This window comes from Neopelma chrysocephalum, unplaced genomic scaffold (genome assembly GCF_003984885.1).
Source record: "Neopelma chrysocephalum unplaced genomic scaffold, ASM398488v2 Primary Assembly neopelma1_166, whole genome shotgun sequence".
Taxonomy (NCBI): domain Eukaryota; kingdom Metazoa; phylum Chordata; class Aves; order Passeriformes; family Pipridae; genus Neopelma; species Neopelma chrysocephalum.
The window spans coordinates 209,043-224,483 of record NW_020897828.1 but is presented as its reverse complement, the minus strand read 5'-3'; the positions used below and the strand labels follow the sequence as shown (position 1 = coordinate 224,483).

At 48.2% G+C, this 15,441-nt stretch overlaps 3 protein-coding genes across 4 annotated transcripts in view; 1 reads left to right on the top strand and 2 right to left on the bottom strand.

The window, feature by feature from the left end:
* BRWD1 (bromodomain and WD repeat domain containing 1) overlaps positions 1-580 on the bottom strand; it is a 46,569-nt gene extending 45,989 nt beyond the window's left edge. Inside the window, exons 1-3 of one of the 2 annotated variants that reach the window (XM_027701733.1) lie at positions 462-580; positions 264-322; positions 75-104 (exon numbers count right to left, since the gene is read on the bottom strand). In XM_027701733.1, coding sequence (XP_027557534.1) covers positions 75-104; positions 264-322; positions 462-519 — 147 coding nt within the window. In that variant the 5' untranslated portion in view covers positions 520-580. The remainder of the gene's footprint in view (positions 1-74; positions 105-263; positions 323-461) is intronic. The other variant, XM_027701732.1, reaches the window with a different exon arrangement.
* Positions 581-3,749: 3,169 nt separating this feature from the next.
* HMGN1 (high mobility group nucleosome binding domain 1) lies at positions 3,750-8,264 on the bottom strand. Its single transcript, XM_027701804.1, has 6 exons — positions 8,135-8,264; positions 7,790-7,822; positions 7,628-7,657; positions 7,468-7,518; positions 5,545-5,673; positions 3,750-4,643 (listed from the first exon to the last, which is right to left on the bottom strand). Exons 1-6 carry the CDS (start codon positions 8,147-8,149, stop codon positions 4,596-4,598), a joined length of 306 nt encoding a protein of 101 aa, XP_027557605.1. The 5' UTR covers positions 8,150-8,264; the 3' UTR covers positions 3,750-4,595.
* A 124-nt stretch (positions 8,265-8,388) lies between these two features.
* WRB (tryptophan rich basic protein) lies at positions 8,389-15,289 on the top strand. The gene is made up of 5 exons (XM_027701799.1): positions 8,389-8,654; positions 10,312-10,477; positions 11,111-11,178; positions 12,486-12,600; positions 14,071-15,289. The coding sequence occupies exons 1-5, from the start codon at positions 8,424-8,426 to the stop codon at positions 14,142-14,144; spliced, it is 654 nt and encodes a 217-aa protein (XP_027557600.1). The 5' UTR covers positions 8,389-8,423; the 3' UTR covers positions 14,145-15,289.
* Positions 15,290-15,441: the final 152 nt, after the last annotated feature.

Sequence of the window (15,441 nt, the reverse complement as noted above, 5' to 3'; positions counted from 1 at the left end):
CAGCGGCAGAAACTTGAATGACTTGCAAGGGAAACTTTTAACTACAGCGGGATTTCATCAGAGCCCACACAGACCTGGTGCTGCTCCAGCTCCTGCACCAGCACCTGCAGAGGAAAAGGGAAAAAAAAAACACAGAGTGAGGGACGAGCCACGATCTGGCTTCTCCAGAGCTGGGGGGGGGGGCGCGGCTGCTCCCACTTCCCCCCGACCCCGGGCGGGCAGCGCGGGGTCCCCGCGCCCCGGCGAGCGCCGCACTCACTCACCTTCAGCGCTCTCCGGCAGGGCCCGGTGCTCAGGAACCGGGCGATGAGGAAGTAAAGCTCTACGAGAAACACAGAGAGAGACCCGTGGGATGGACTGAGCCGGGGGGCGGCCGTACCCCATCCTGAGGGGAGGGTGGAGGGGGGGGCAGGAAGATGGCGGCACCGGCGGCACCTCCTCGCCCCGGCCCGCGCTGTTACCTGATTCAATGAGCGGCAGCGGCGCGCCAGCGCTGGAAGAGGCCGCGGGCTCGGCCATGGCGGGCTGAGGGCGGCGGGCCCGGCTCGGCACGGCGCTGTCAGCGCCTCCCCTCCCTCCCTCCCTCCCTCCCCTCACGGCCGCCCCCCCGCTCCCCTCAGCGCTCCCTCCCTCTCCCCCCTCAGCGCAGCCTCGGCGCCGCCGCCATCGCCGCCGCACCACCCGCCACGGCGCCGCCGCCGACACCTCCGCCGGGCGCGCCCGCGGGGGGGCGGGGGAAAAATAGTCCCCGCGCTCGGACGCGCTCCGGCGGCGGCGGGGAAACAGCGGAGCGCGTGTGTGGCGGCGGGGGAGGGTGAGGGGAAGGCGGCGGGGAGGGCGGCGGGGAGGGGGTGGCGGGGAAGGAGAGCGGGGAGGGGAAGGGGGGACCGGGCGCGGAAGGGTCGCGCGGGGAAGGCGGCGGGTGATGCGGCTAGTGGGCGGGGCGAGCGCTCCGTGAGGCGCCGGCGCTGAGGGCATGGCGGGGGAGCGGCGGCGGCCGCGGGGCTGCCGCTAAATCGCCCCCGGGAACGGTGGGGCTGCCGCCGCCTCGGCCCTCGCGGCCCGGAACAGCCCTTCCCGGGGACCCGCTGCGAGACGCCGAGATCCGATGGCCCGCCGTGAAGCGGTGGCGGAGTGGGCACCGTGTGCTGCGGGGCCAAGGCCTTCGCCTCCGGTGCTAAGGCCTTCGCCTCCGGTGCTGTGTCCAGTTCTGGGCCCCTCAGTGCGAGAAGGGCATTGAGGGGCTGGAGCGTGTCCAGAGAACGGAACGGAGCTGGGGAAGGGGCTGGAGCAGCAGGAGGGGGTGAGGGAGCTGGTGGGGCTCAGCCTGGAGAAAAGGAGGCTCAGGGGGGACCTTCTGGCTCTGCAAGTCCCTGACAGGAGGGGGGAACCGGGGGGCGGTCGGGCTCTGCTCCCAGGGAACAAGGGACAGGAGGAGAGGAATCGGGCTCAGGCTGTGCCAGGAGAGGCTCAGGTTAGACATGAGGAAGAATTTTTTCACTGAGGGGGTGGTTAGACATTGAAAAGTGCTGCCCAAGGAGGTGGTGGAGTCCCCATCCTTGGAGCTGTTCACGAAACGACTGGATGTGGCAATCAGTGCCAGGGTTTAGTTTACAGGGTAGGGATTGGTCACAGATTGGACGTGATGATCTCAGAGGTCTCTTTTCAAACGAATTGATTCTGTGATTCAAAGTGCACTGCCCTGCACCGTGCTCAGCGTGCCCCACGCTGGCAGAGCTGGAAGCATCGGTGCTGTGCCCACATTGGAGGAGCTTGGGAACAGCCCTGTCTCCTCTCCGTGGGTGATGCCTGGGGGCACCACGGCTGCCCCAGACACCGTCTTGGGGAGGAGCATTTCTCACCCCACTTGAGGCAGCAGCGCTGCGCTGACATCGCCCATCCAAAACCAGCAGGTTTGCCCCAGTGCCACCTCCATCCCACCCTTGCTTTGGGAGACAGGATTTTGGCATTTGGCAGCCAGGACATGGAGCTGCTGGAGTGAGTCCAGAGGAGGCACCAAGATGATCAGAGGGATGGAGCAGCTCTGCTGGGAGGAAAGGCTGGGAGAGTTGGGATTGTTCAGCCTGAAGAAGGGAAGCTTTGGGGTGACCTGATTGTGGCCTTGCAGGACCTGATGGGAGCCGACAAAAAAAAAATGGAGAGAGACTATTTCCAAGGGCCTGGGGTGACAGGACAAGGGGAACAGCTTCAAGCTGACAGAGAGTAGGGTTAGATAGGATATTGGGAAGAAATTCTTCCCTGTGAGGGTGGGGAGGCCCTGGCACAGGTTGCCCAGAGAAGCTGTGGCTCCCTCTGGATCCCTGGAAGTGTCCAAGGCCAGGTTGGACGGGGCTTGGAGCAACCTGGGCTAGTGGAAGGTGTCCGTGCCCATGAAGGGGAGGGGGGAACTGGATGATCTTTAAGGTCCCTTCCAACCCAAACCATTCTGTGATTTATCTTTTTTCCTTCTCACAGTTGTTTCTCGCCCCTGCCCAGCATGAATTCTGATGTGAACAGCAATGGCTGTACTTGTGTTATATTTTAAATCCAACCTGTTCTTTCCTTATTCCATTCCCTACCTGTGGTCCCTTGAAATGCATTTTTAGAACCTTTGAAGTAAAATATTTTTACATATCATTCTCTTAACCCAACCAACCAGTAGCAGCACACAAATACAAGGGAGTAACTTCCCAGAAACATATTTTGTTCTCTTCCTGTTGTATTTTGAATGGGATAGTGCTCCATCATGGATGTATTCCATAGTGCTGGATGCACATCTGCATCAGCTCTCACTCCAGTCCTTGAGTTGGAGAGCAAATATATTTGGTATCACACAGGACAGTCAGTTACAATTAATTAAGCATTACGTAATTGATGTTAGATCCACAGGATCACAACATCAGAGACCCAAAACCCATGAAAATTTGGTGCTTTGTAAAAGCAGCTGAGAGAGGTTATTTTGGGGTATTTACCTGCAAGTTTATTCCTCACTTAACTGGTGGGTTTGACTTGTCTAATCCAGAGAGTAAATAATGTCATGGAGCTGTCATGTTACTAACGAATTAAACCAAAAATAAAGCCACTGGAAGGGGATGTTGGAAAAGAAAAGTGGCATAAATTTACAGTTTTGAAATATCCAAGAACTTGAAGCCAAAGCCCGCTGTGCTCTGCAGGAAACTTGTGCTGGAACTGGAGCAGGAGCATGTTGTGGTCCAATATTATATATATATATATAAACTATAGGTAAGTTAAACATTGCCTAAATACTGAAGAGGTAAAACTGGTAAAATTCTTTTTGAAATGAAAGCCTTGAGTTAGAAGTGAAACTCAAGTGTTTTTTTTTTAGAAATAACCGTATGAGAATTTGACAAAGGCACCGAAAACGTACAGGAAGCAGATGTTGTGCTTGCAGGTGTTACTTAAGAGCACAAACAAATTCTGGGGCAAGAGGGAAAAAAAAAGAAACAAAGAAGAAAGGTTCCTGTTTGATCTTGGCTCCTCCCAGGACAAGGTGACAGTTGTCTGACTGGCACCTGATGCCTACTAATTATTGACTCTTTTTTTTTTTAAAGGGAACAGCAGCAGCACAAGGCTCTCAGCTTTCAAACTGCAAATTCAGATTAACACTGCATTTTTCCACTCCCAGCTCTTAAAAATTATATTTTTAACCCTATTAAAACACAGTTAAAAACCTAAACCACACCACTTATATTTTGAGTTGTCTCAGTCAATGCAGGAGCTACAGAAACTTTCATAATCAAGATTTATTTGGCTTTTGTTTGAAGATCACAAACACTATCAACAATTTTACAATTGTTTTTATTCACATAGTTTTTTTAAGTCTAAAAACTAATTGTTTTTTTTCCCTAGGACTATTTCAAATATTTTTTTCACTTCATCTTTGTAGACAAGCTGTCCTTTAAAACTAGAGGTGAAGTTCCAGTATCTCAAATAACGACATAACAAGTTCCATCTGCCAAGCAGAAACTTTTCCTTAGCCAGTATTTAAAGATATAAAATAAAAAGTTTCCCATCTTTCTCATCACAGCTACAAAGTCGTTGGAAAAAAAATAAAGCTGCACCTACCAAAAATAACTTTGTCACAGATATACATCACTCAGCAAGAAATCCAACACTAGGGAGCAGTTTTATTAGATAAGGAATTCTACTGATGGTACAACCATAAAGATAAATAACTAAAATGTTAAGACATTCTCAACACATCGTTATGAATTCCAAAGTCTCATCTGTGTTATGCTTCATTTAATAGGATAGAAAACTGTCCCTCACAGGCTGTGGAACGTGAAGCCTAATCAAGGCTTCAAAGCCCTCTCCTTAATTAACATGCTGTTAATTTCTGGTTTCATAGAAAACAGACAACCAGTACATGACTTTACCACTTAAAAAAAGCATTTACACTTATCTAAATATGTAAAAAAATGGGTTGAGTCGGGACTCTCTCCTTTTTTTTTCTTTTTAAAAATGTGTCTTCTAGAACTACTAAAAAACTTGCATTTACAAAATAGTCGATAAAAATATTCCTCTGAATTGTACAAGAAGAAAGGTTGAAAGACCACCAGTTACAGATGTGGGTGTTACTCAGACTTCACTTCTTTCTCTGCAGCTGCATCAGGTGCTGGGGTCTGAAAGGAGACAAAAAACCAGGACACTTCAATGCAGGAAGTTTTTAAGTGGCTCAGAGTCTTAGTTTGGAGTGGTTTTAAAGCACAAATTGACACAGAGAACAACCCTGACTTGTTTCTGCAGATGGTGCTTCACAAATTGGTGCCATGAGCTTATTCCTCTCGGATCAGGACCTACTGAACTGAGCTGTCTAAAAAAGGCTCCTTGGATCCATCAGTATAAATTTCAGGATGTTGATATTTTTACTAAACACACACTTCAAACTTCAATTTGAATTACTGCCTTTATGACAGGAGGAGCTTTAGCTTTTTACTAAAAATCCTGCATATGGGGTGTTGAGAAAATTAGAGACACACCTCATGCATTCAATTTTCAGTGCAGCACTGTTAAAATATCCTCAAATCTTACCCTGTTTTACAGTAACTAAGACTTAGAAACACAAGACAGTAACATCCAACAGGACAGACTCTTAACTCTGCCTCTTCTAGACTTTGCTATTGTATTACACCTGAAATTTTGGCTGGTCTGACCACCACAAGTCCAGCATGAAGATGTACAGGTTAAAAAAAACAAATTATGTGATCGTAACGAAGCCAAAAAGTTGAGCCAATTGAATAATTCCTTGTTAGATCCCAACTTTTCACAAAGATCACAGTCTAAGCTTGCAAATGACGAACTGTTAACACCAAAGCAAATCACTCAAGGACCATCCTCTACTTTCCTTGCTACCTAAAAACCTTCTGCTCGAAAGTCTGTGTTACCTCAGCTTTGGTCAAATCATTTTCACTGAAAACTCTTTCCACTCCCCAGAAAAAGAATATTACACTTGTCAAAAAACTTTTGTACCAAGGAGGAAACTTCTCTCCCAGTCAGACCCAACCCCAGCCCTCCAAACTTTACCTCCTCAGTTTTAGCTTCCCCATTTTCTGCAGGCAGGTTGTCCTTTGTCTGTTCTTGGTTTGTCTCTTCTGTCTGTTTTCCTTTAGGCCCCTTTTTCCCCTTCTGAGCTTTCTTGTCCTCAGATTTATCCTGCAATGAAATAACATTTCCAGTGAGTAAATTCCTATGATTTACCAGGTAAACTTTGAAAATAATAAAAAGCACAGAAAACCAAGATGGATTTGCTAAGCTACCAACAGCCCCTGATCCCCTTACTTAAAAATATTTCAGAATCACATAAATGCAACACACAGACCTCTTGGGTTTTATTGTCAAAATCTATTATTCTTCATCAGTATTTATTTAAAAACCTCACCAAGTAAGTCCATAATGAGCAAACTTCTCCCAGCCAGAAAAAATACTGTCAGGAAAGTTTTAAAAAGTGACAAAGTTGATGCAGAAAAAGTGCATTTTAATGGATTAAATACAGAAAACAGAATAAATTAAAAATCTTATAATTTGACTGGTAATTAACAACTAGAATTAATTATAGAAATTCTTCCCTGTGCATTACAGCCAGTGGAAAAAAGAGAATTACAACTGAAGTAACATTGGAAAATTTCTCCAAATTCTTTAGGCCTACAGCCCTGAGAGTGGGAGCACAGTGATACTCAAACCATTGGAATGAAGGTGCATTCCTGGGAAGGAACTGTTCAGTAGGATTAATACAATGAAAACACCAGAAAGTCTGCAAAGCAGAGCTGTGTGTTAGTGTATCTGAAATTAGGGAATCACAGGATGGTTTGGGTTGGAAGGGACCTCAAAGATCACCCAGTCCCACCCCCCTGCCATGGGCAGGGACATCTTCCACCAGCCCAGGTTGCTCCAAGCCCCGTCCAGCCTTGCCTTGGACACTTCCAGGGATCCAGAGGCAGCCACAGCTTCTCTGGGAAACCTGGGCCAGGGCCTCCCCACTCTCACAGCCAAGAATTTCTTCCTAATATCCCATCTAACCCTGCTCTCTCTCACTTTGAATCCATTCCCCCTTGTCCTGTCACTCCAGGCCCTTGGAAATAGTCTCTCTCCACCTTCCCTTTAGGCTCCCCTCAGGTCCTGGAAGGCCACAATCAGGTCACCCCAAAGCCCTTAATCCACACATCACAAAGAAAAGTTCATGATGACAAAGGAACACTTAACAACACACACAGCACCCAGCCCACAGACAAACAGCCAAGAAACAAAGAATTTTACACCTCAGTTATTGGCACTGTGAAGGCTGTGCTGAAAAATTTAAAGGCCACACTAAACCACACCTTGTTGCACACACACAAAGACCCAAAAGCTCGAGTTCACAAATGGAAACTGAGGTATTTTTCAGTGGCTAAGAAATTGTTTTTTTCCTGATCTAACAACACTACTTTAAAATGTGAGTATATATATTTTATCCCCTTTTGTTACAGTGGTGAAATATAATCCTCTGTACAGAATCACAGGGTCATTTAGGTTGGAAAAGACCTCCAAGATCATCAGGTCCAACCTGTGCCTTGTCACCCCAGCCCAGAGCACTGAGTGCCAAATCCAGTCATCCCTTGGGCACCTCTATGGTTGGGGACTCCACCACCTCCTTGGGCAGCCCCTTCCAATGCTTAAAAACCCTTTCCATAAAGAAATTCCTCCTGATGTCCAATTGCTTTGACATTCAAGTAGTTCCACCCCATATCAAACTACCACCTAACAAACATGCATCAGTGCCCACATTTCCATGCAACGCCTGGGAGCTTAACAAGGATCTACTCAAAGAGTGGTGGAACGTACCTGTAGACACTGGCAGAAGCACCTTAAAACGGTATTTCAGCCAAACTGTGGGTTCCCACAAGGAATAAAACACGAGGACACGACATGGGATCAGTCACCACCTCCTCCCCCTCCCCTCTTCCCACTCACCTTTGCCGGCAACTTTTTTGGCTTCGGCTCTGCTTTGGCCGGCGCGGGTTTCTGAGGAGAGAGAACAAGTCAGGCAGAGATCCCGCCCCGGGGTGACCCCTCCCGGGTACTCCCACCTCCCTCCCCCGCCCCGCAGGGGCCGCGCCGCTCCCGCACTCACCGCGGACAGACGCGCCGATCGCCGCTTGGGCTGCGAGGGGAGAGAGAGACAGAGAGAGAGACAGAGAGAGAAGGGGCGTGAGCGGGCGGGCCGGGTCCGGCCCCGCCTGTCCCACGCGTGTCACAGCGTGCCCGGTGTCACAGCGTGCCCGGTGTCACTCACCTCCGCCGGGGCGTCCCCGTCCGCCACCGTCACCTGCAACACAGACACGGCGCGTCAGCGGGGCGGGACCGCGGGCGGCACCTCCCGCTCACCGCCCCCCGCCCGCCCCTTCCCGCGCCGCTCCCGGACCGCGCGTCCCGCCGAGCCCCCCCCGGCCCTTCCCGGCGCCTCTGGCCCCCTCCGCGGCCCGCGGGGCCGCCCCGCACCGCGGGGAAGGCGCCGGGCACCGTCACCGCCCGCGGCACCGGAGCCCGCGGAGCGGCCGCGTCCCTCTCCCGCTCCAGCCCCGTCCCCCGCGCGGCCGCCGCCGCCGCCCCCCGGCTGCCGCTCCCCGCTCGCCCTCACCTTCCTCTTCGGCATCTCGAGGCTCCCGGAGCTGCGGCTGCTCCCGCCCGGCGGCTGCTGCGAGCGCTGCGGCGGCTGCCTGCGAGCCACAGCCCGGCTGCGCAGGGAAACCGCCTCCCCCCCCCCTCCCCATCCCAGCAGCGCCAGCGGCGCCGCAACAGGATCCAGCCGGATTGGAGCGGGGGGAGCGGCGGGATGGGGTGGGATGGGCGGGCCGGGGCAGCGCTCCGCCCCTGCCCGGGAGCGCGCACGGGGAACCCATTGGATACCGGCGGTCACGGGGCCGCGCATGTCCCCGAGTCCCCTCTCTGCCGCCGCTCCGACCGACCCCCGTCCCGATCCCGCTCCCGGTGCCGATCTTAACCCCCCCATCCCGGTCGCGATCGCGGTCCCGGAGCGCCGTCAGTGCCGCTGCCGGCGGGGCCCGGCCATGGCGGAGGGCGGTGCGTGGCTGCTGGTGCTCAGCGCCGTGTTCCTCTGCAACGCGCTCAAGATCCTCCTGCCCTCCTGCTCCTCCGTCGTGAGTGATGTCCCGCCGGGGGTGGGGGGCACCGGGCCCTGGGCCGGCTGGGGGGGGGCGAGGCCGCTGGGCAGGGCGTTATGGGGGTCTCCCCAGCTATGGGGTGAATGGGGTGGGAGCGGTGCCCCTAAAGCACCCCCGATTCTGTCGGGCAGGGTCTGGTCCTGCTCCGGGCCTTGGGAGAGGAAAAGCTGGTGCTGGCAGTGCTGGAGCGTAGCACCGTGGCCGGATGGTTCCCGCAGCCTTGTTAGGCCGGGCATTGAAGTGAAGTTCTGAGTGATGAGTTACCGGTGTCCTGAATGATGCTCCTGAGCCTCCAGCCCTGAGGACGCGTCGTGGAATCTCAGACTGGTTTGGGTTGGGAGGGACCTCAAAGATCATCCAGTTCCAACCCCCTGCCATGGGCAGGGACACCTTCCACTATCCCAGGTTGCTCCAAGCCCCGTCCAACCTGGCCTTGGACACTTCCAGGGATGGGGCAGCTGCAATTTCTCAGTTTTCAGGGAATATAAAAGGCAGCTTTGTTCAGTCTTCCGTGTTTTCAAGAGATGGACGTTCCCATTGTTGAGAAGGGAGATCAGTGGATACGGAGATTAAGGAGTTGAGGCATTGTAGAAATAAACCTTAAGTCGCAGTCACTAACCAGGATACCAAAGCATTCCTGTGGAAGTGTGGATAATGAAATTAAGAGCAAATAAACTCAGTGACTTCCAGATAAACTCACATGTGAACACACACACTGAAATCCCTGAGTTCTGCTTGTTCACATCAGTAACTTCACTGTCACAGAGATCAGTGTACACTGATAATGGACAAAAACCCTTTAAAACTTGGATTACTCCCAGCAGTTTGGGAAGGTGAACTCGGTGTTCCTGGAGATGACTGATGAAACAGCCATAGGAGGAGTGGCTGAGGTCACTTGGTTTGTTCAGCTGGAGCAGAGGAGACTGAGGGCAGAGCTCATCGGGCTCTGCAGCTCCTCACAAGGGGCACTGGAGGGGCAGCTCCGATCCCTGCTCAGTGTGAGCAGGGACAGGACCGAGGGAAGGGCTGGAGCTGGGACAGGGCAGGCTCAGGGTGGATCTCAGGACAAAGTTCTTCCCCCAGAGGGTGGTGGGCACTGACCAGGCTCCCCAGGGCAGTGGGCACGGCCCCAAGGCTGCCAGAGCTCCAGGAGGGTTTGGACAACGCTCTGAGGGACAGGGGAGAGTGTTGGGGTGTCCTGGGCAGGGCCTGGGCTTGTACTGGATGATCTTTGTGGGTCCCTCCCAACTCAGGATATTCCATGAGTCCGTGAAAATCTCTGCTCAGCTTTCTGCTGTGGTTTGTGACTGAAAGTGTCCTTAATGTCCTCACTGGCTGCAGTCCTGGGAATGGCATCTGTGGGGAATAAATTACACTTGACTTGGGAAAGCTGGGAAGATTCCCTAAGAAACAGCAAGTGACACATTTTGTATCCTTTCTATCTTCATTTCAATGGTAAAAAGAGTTCATGAATCAACAAGCAGGTGGTGCCTCATTAAAAGAAATTAGGAAAGTAAAAGAAAGGGATAGAGGGCCTTTTTTATGGGAGGCTTTTGAGATCATACTTTATACGCATTAAAGACAATAAATGGAATTCCGAATCAATAACTGATACTATTTCTTTACTTCTTAGATATCCAGGTTGTTGCAAAAGGATGCAGAGCAGGAGTCCCAAATGCGAGCTGAAATTCAGACCATGAAGCAAGAACTGGCAACCATCAGTATGATGGATGAGTTTGCCAGATACGCCCGGCTGGAAAGGAAGATCAACAAAATGACTGACAAGCTCAAAACTCATGGTAGGGTGCAATGTCTGCTTCTTTGTCTAGTTTCTGAAAAACATTTTGTCAAGAGTATTTTAAATTTTAAGTATATTTCTCCTTCAAATTTTTCCTCTTCGTCTTATCTGTTTTGTTTCTTCTTTTTCTTTCTTTCTTATTCTTTTTCTTTCTTTCTTTCTTTTCTTTCTTTCTTTTTTTCTTCTTTCTTTCTTTTCTTTCTTTCTTTCTTTCTTCTTTCTTTCTTTTCTTTCTTTCATTTCTTTCTTTCTTTTCTTTCTTTCTTTCTTTCTCTTTCTTTTCCTTCTTTCTTTTCCTTCTTTTCCTTCTTTTCTTTCTTTTCTTTCATTCTTTCTTTTCATTCTTTCTTTTCCTTCTTTTCTTTTTTTTCTTTCTTTCTTTCCTCCCTTCCTTCTCAGTGATTGTAGCCACTGAATCGTGTCCTGAGTAAGTCAAGGAAGAAACTAAGGTGTGAGATAAACTTAGAAGTTTCTCGCAGGAGGGTATTTTTAATATAGAAATGAATCATTTTGAAAAAAGATTTTTCAGGAGTGTAATGTCCTGACTTGAATGAGATATTAATAAATTGCTAATTTTATGTAAGGATAATTCAATATTGTAAATAATCACAGAGTGATTTTTTTTCTTTAACAGTGAAAGCACGAACTGCCCAATTGGCCAAAATAAAGTGGGTTATAAATATTGTATTCTACATCTTACAGGTAAGTAAATATTTTGTTATGAATACAAATTAAACCTAAACCTCAATAGTGTTACAGTTCTCTCCCACATTTGTTGGCTGATGAGTGGCCACACAGGTGCCCAGCACAGGAAGGACATGGAGCTGCTGGAGAGAGTCCAGAGGAGGCACCAAGAGGATCCCAGGGCTGGAGCAGCTCTGCTGGGAGGAAAGGCTGGGAGAGCTGGGATTGTTCAGCCTGGAGAAGAGAAGCTTTGGGGTGACCTGATTGTGGCCTTCCAGGACCTGAAGGAACCGATAAGAAAGATGGAGAGAGACTATTTGCAAGGGCCTGGAGTGACAGGACAAGGGGGAATGGCTTCAAACTGACAAGAGAGTAGGGTTAGATGGGATATTGGGAAAGAATTCCTGGCTGTGAGGGTGGAGAGGCCCTGGCCCAGGTTGCCCAGAGAAGCTGTGGCTGCCCCTGGATCCCTGGAAGTGTCCAAGGCCAGGTTGGACGGGGCTTGGAGCAACCTGGGCTAGTGGAAGGTGTCCCTGCCCATGGCAGGGGGTGGGACTGGATGATCTTTAAGGTCCCTTCCAACCCAAACCATTCCATGATTATCATTTCAATGACACAGTGCATGGCAAGTGGAAAGAGTTTCTTAAAATGGAAATGGGAGATGCTGCTGATAAAGTCTGGGAGTTAAGGATGGAAGGAGTTTTGTGTTTCTGGTTTTGAGGTGACAGGATAGAAGTTTGTCTTGGCTCTTTAATGACTGGGGGTTTTTTCATTAATTTTACATATTGCACCGGATCCAGGAAAGTTCTGCTCCATGCAAATGTATTTTATTTGTGTTTTTGAAAACAAAATGTGCCCTTGCTGAGGATGCAAATCTCCACTTGCACCTGCCACTCGTTTCCCCACAGTGTCTCATCAGATTGTCTCTGTAGTCATGACTTCATGCCAAAGAATTGGCTGCTAATAAGGATGACAGTGCTCACCCTGAAGATTCCCAAGCTAGATTTCTAGCAGGCAAAAATTAAGGCTAAAAAGACTCATCAGAATTTACCAAGTGCTCTGACCGTGTTTGTCTCTGCTGGACTGGAACCAGGGTCTCGAAAAAAAATCAGCATTTTCTGCGTTCTACAACTACCTCTGAGTGCTGTGTATGAATTTAAGCTCATGCAGAGTTTAAAAATATCTTGAACTTGCTAAAGAACGAGATAAAATAACAAAGAAACGATTCCCTTTAATTAGAATTTATTATTTACTGTTTCAAAGTAGCGTCAGGAATGTACTTTGATGTCTGTTATTCCCCAAGCTAATAAAACTTTCCCTTCCAGGCTGCCCTGATGATCTCCCTGATTTGGAAGTACTACTCTGAGCCAGTTACTGTGCTTCCAAGTAAATGGTTGGCTCCTCTGGAGAGGCTGGTGGCCTTCCCTACAGGGGTGGCAGGTAAGGAAAAGGACATTCCCAAGCTCCCGTGGATTGACAGCACTGCTTCTGCACCCCCTTTATTCTGACTCCCTTTATTCTGTTCCCTGTGTGTTCAGATCTTGTTTGTCAAAACTGGGGACTCAAATGGCTTTTTGTCATTTGTATTCGTTTTCAAACAGCAGCTTTATCTCTTTATCTGTATCGAAGATTTAAATTAGAATTATTTTTATATTAAGGAGTCCACTGAAATAGTAGAATTGGGTTTAAAAGTGGGTAAATACTTTGTAGGTGTGGATGTCTTACCTACTGTTCATATAAATTGCTGAGGTTTCACAGTAGTAACTCCAGAGTGGTTGTTTCCTGTGAGGGTGGGGAGGCCCTGGCACAGGTTGCCCAGAGAAGCTGTGGCTGCCCCTGGATCCCTGGAAGTGTCCAAGGCCAGGTTGGATGAGGCTTGGAGCAACCTGGGCTGGTGGAAGGTGTCCCTGCCCATGGCAGGGGGTGGCACTGGATCGTCTTTAAGGTCCTTTCCAACCCAAACCATTCCATGATTCTGTGATTTAGTTTTGCTCTCTGTTGGCATTTTGTCTTGTGCGTTCCCACCACGTTTCTATTGCATTTTTACCCACTAAAATCCTTTTCTTCTGGCCAGTTTAACAAATGAATGATCAGAACAGTGGCAGAGGTTGTTATCCCTGTCCTGAGGGATGAGGGACAGGCAGGATGGCAGGACAGGGCAGGGGGTGAATCTTCATATTTGACTCATAAATCCTGCCTGCCTTTGGAGGAATTCCAATATATGTTGGTGGAATTGTGTGTTTGTATCCATGATTTGTATCCAGCATGTTTACTAGACAAGAGGAGTCTGCTTCAGGGGGAGGGAATAGTCCTTGGAAGGCTTTTATTAAATAGCATTGGAAAGGAATTAAAAAGGTTCATGTTGTGTCCACTTTCTAATCTTTTGTCCTGGTTTATAGAGTAAAGACATCCCTGTTGAATTCTAGGTCATAAACACAAAAATGTCTAAAATCACCCAAAAGGTACTTTCTTCACGTGGTTGCTATGAATAACCATCTACTTTTAAAAAGGCTGAATTAAATTTCAGAAGATATTTCCTTTTTACCTCTCTCAAACCCTGAATTTAGGTTCAGACAAAGCATTCTGTCACTTGCCAGGCCTTCAACTCCAGCACTTCAGATGTTTTCCTCTCAGGTCCACAGCAAATGTTTTCAGCTTTTTTAAACTTTAGTTTTAACATATCACACTTTGGCTCGTTTTTGTGTGTTTGGTGCTCTTTTCCCGAGGTTTTTTTGGAGTTCTCTGCCATCTCTTGGAGAGACCCACTTGGATATAAAGAGATGTTTTGTTCCTGTTCACCTCATAACTTCTAAGTTCCATTTTTCTACGCTTCCAAAGTTGCTTTTAGATGCATGTGTTCCTCAGGGTTATTAATCAAATGATTTAAACCATGGTTTATATCTCTTCCAGGTGGTGTTGGAATTACCTGCTGGCTCGTGGTTTGCAATAAAGTTGTAGCTATCATGCTGCACCCCTTCAGCTGAAGGAATTCCGGTGATCCATGGAATCCTCAACTGCATTTTCACCATTTTCACTATTTTAAATTAATTAAAAAAAAAAAAGGGACAGTTGTCTTTCATGAGACTGAGACAATCCTTGTTATTCCAGTAGGATATCAGTCAGAATTCCCTTTGATTTCTCTTTCCAGAGGTTGTCTTTTTTGGGGGGGTCAGTTTTGAAAGGACAGCATTGCTGGTTATAGATCCTCATTTTGGGTGTGTTTGGGTCTTTTCGTGGCAAAACCATAAGATTTTGGCATGGCCTGGAGGCACCAACATCCAAAAGGGTTGGATTTGGGTTTTTAAATTGGGAATGGGCTGGCATTAGGAATTAATTTGGGATCTGTGCTGTTTCTTTGCTGTATAATAATGGTGGTTTCACCCCCACATGTTTGGTAGGTGCTAAAGGGCAGAGGGAGGTGGTTTGGTTGGCTCAGGGTAAAACAGAGTTTCCTTGGTATTTTTACCCTAGAATTGGAATATTCCTGAGCTCTCCTAAAAAATGACCCTTTGATAGATAAGTTCAATCAATTTTTATCTCTTAAGAGACTCCCTTAGCCAAGCACAGGATGGCTTTTTCCTCCCTGACTTTTAAAATTCATTGGATTTTTTCCTGGTGTTATTGATAATTGACCTTTCCTTGCTTGTTTTTTCTGCTTCCCAAACTGAGGATCACTGAGATCATTTCCTTCCATGTTTCACTGAAACTATTCCCTTCCATGTTTTGGGAGGAAAGGTCTGGCCAACCTTCTCAAGCTCCATTTTAATAAAGAGAGGGTAGAAAATGCTGTTCCTGCAGATGTGATCCTGTTTTAGCATCCCACTCTGGAATTCCCACAGTGGAATGCATCTCTTCTGTTATTCCAGGTCCTTTTGGGGCCAGGACCCCTCCAAAATTAGCACTGCCTTTAGAAATCAGATCAAAAGGTCATGTTATGTTGTGTGTATATATGGATGAAATGTTTGGGTTTTTTTTAATGTTAATTTAAAAATTAGGGGTTTATATTCAGAGTTACATTGGGCCAACGTGAAAATAGATACATTAAGTATCAAGGATAAAAAAAGTTGTGATTGAATGTTATGTCTTATTATGGTTTTATTAAGGAAATAAAGCTTTTCAAGCCCTTTCAGGTTTCCTGATCCCTTTTTTAATGTTTAGTGCAGTTTTCAAAAAAAAAAAAACCCAACCAACCCAAAAAAAACCAAAAAAAACCCAAGTGACAAAACAAACCCAAACCCACCAAAATCCAAACCAAAACAACCCCCTGTGTTCTTGAATAAG

Excerpts from the sequence above, each read along its gene's own strand:
- HMGN1 (XM_027701804.1), bottom strand. Across the intron at positions 7,519-7,627 it reads GATCGGCGCGTCTGTCCGCG|AAACCCGCGCCGGCCAAAGC; the intron begins GTGAGTGCGGGA and ends CTCTCTCCTCAG. Across the intron at positions 4,644-5,544 it reads GGGAAGCTAAAACTGAGGAG|ACCCCAGCACCTGATGCAGC; the intron begins GTAAAGTTTGGA and ends GTCTCCTTTCAG.
- WRB (XM_027701799.1), top strand. The coding sequence starts at position 8,424 with ATGTCCCCGAGTCCCCTCTCTGCCGCCGCTCCGACCGACCCCCGTCCC. Across the intron at positions 8,655-10,311 it reads TGCCCTCCTGCTCCTCCGTC|ATATCCAGGTTGTTGCAAAA; the intron begins GTGAGTGATGTC and ends TTTACTTCTTAG. Across the intron at positions 10,478-11,110 it reads TGACAAGCTCAAAACTCATG|TGAAAGCACGAACTGCCCAA; the intron begins GTAGGGTGCAAT and ends TTTCTTTAACAG.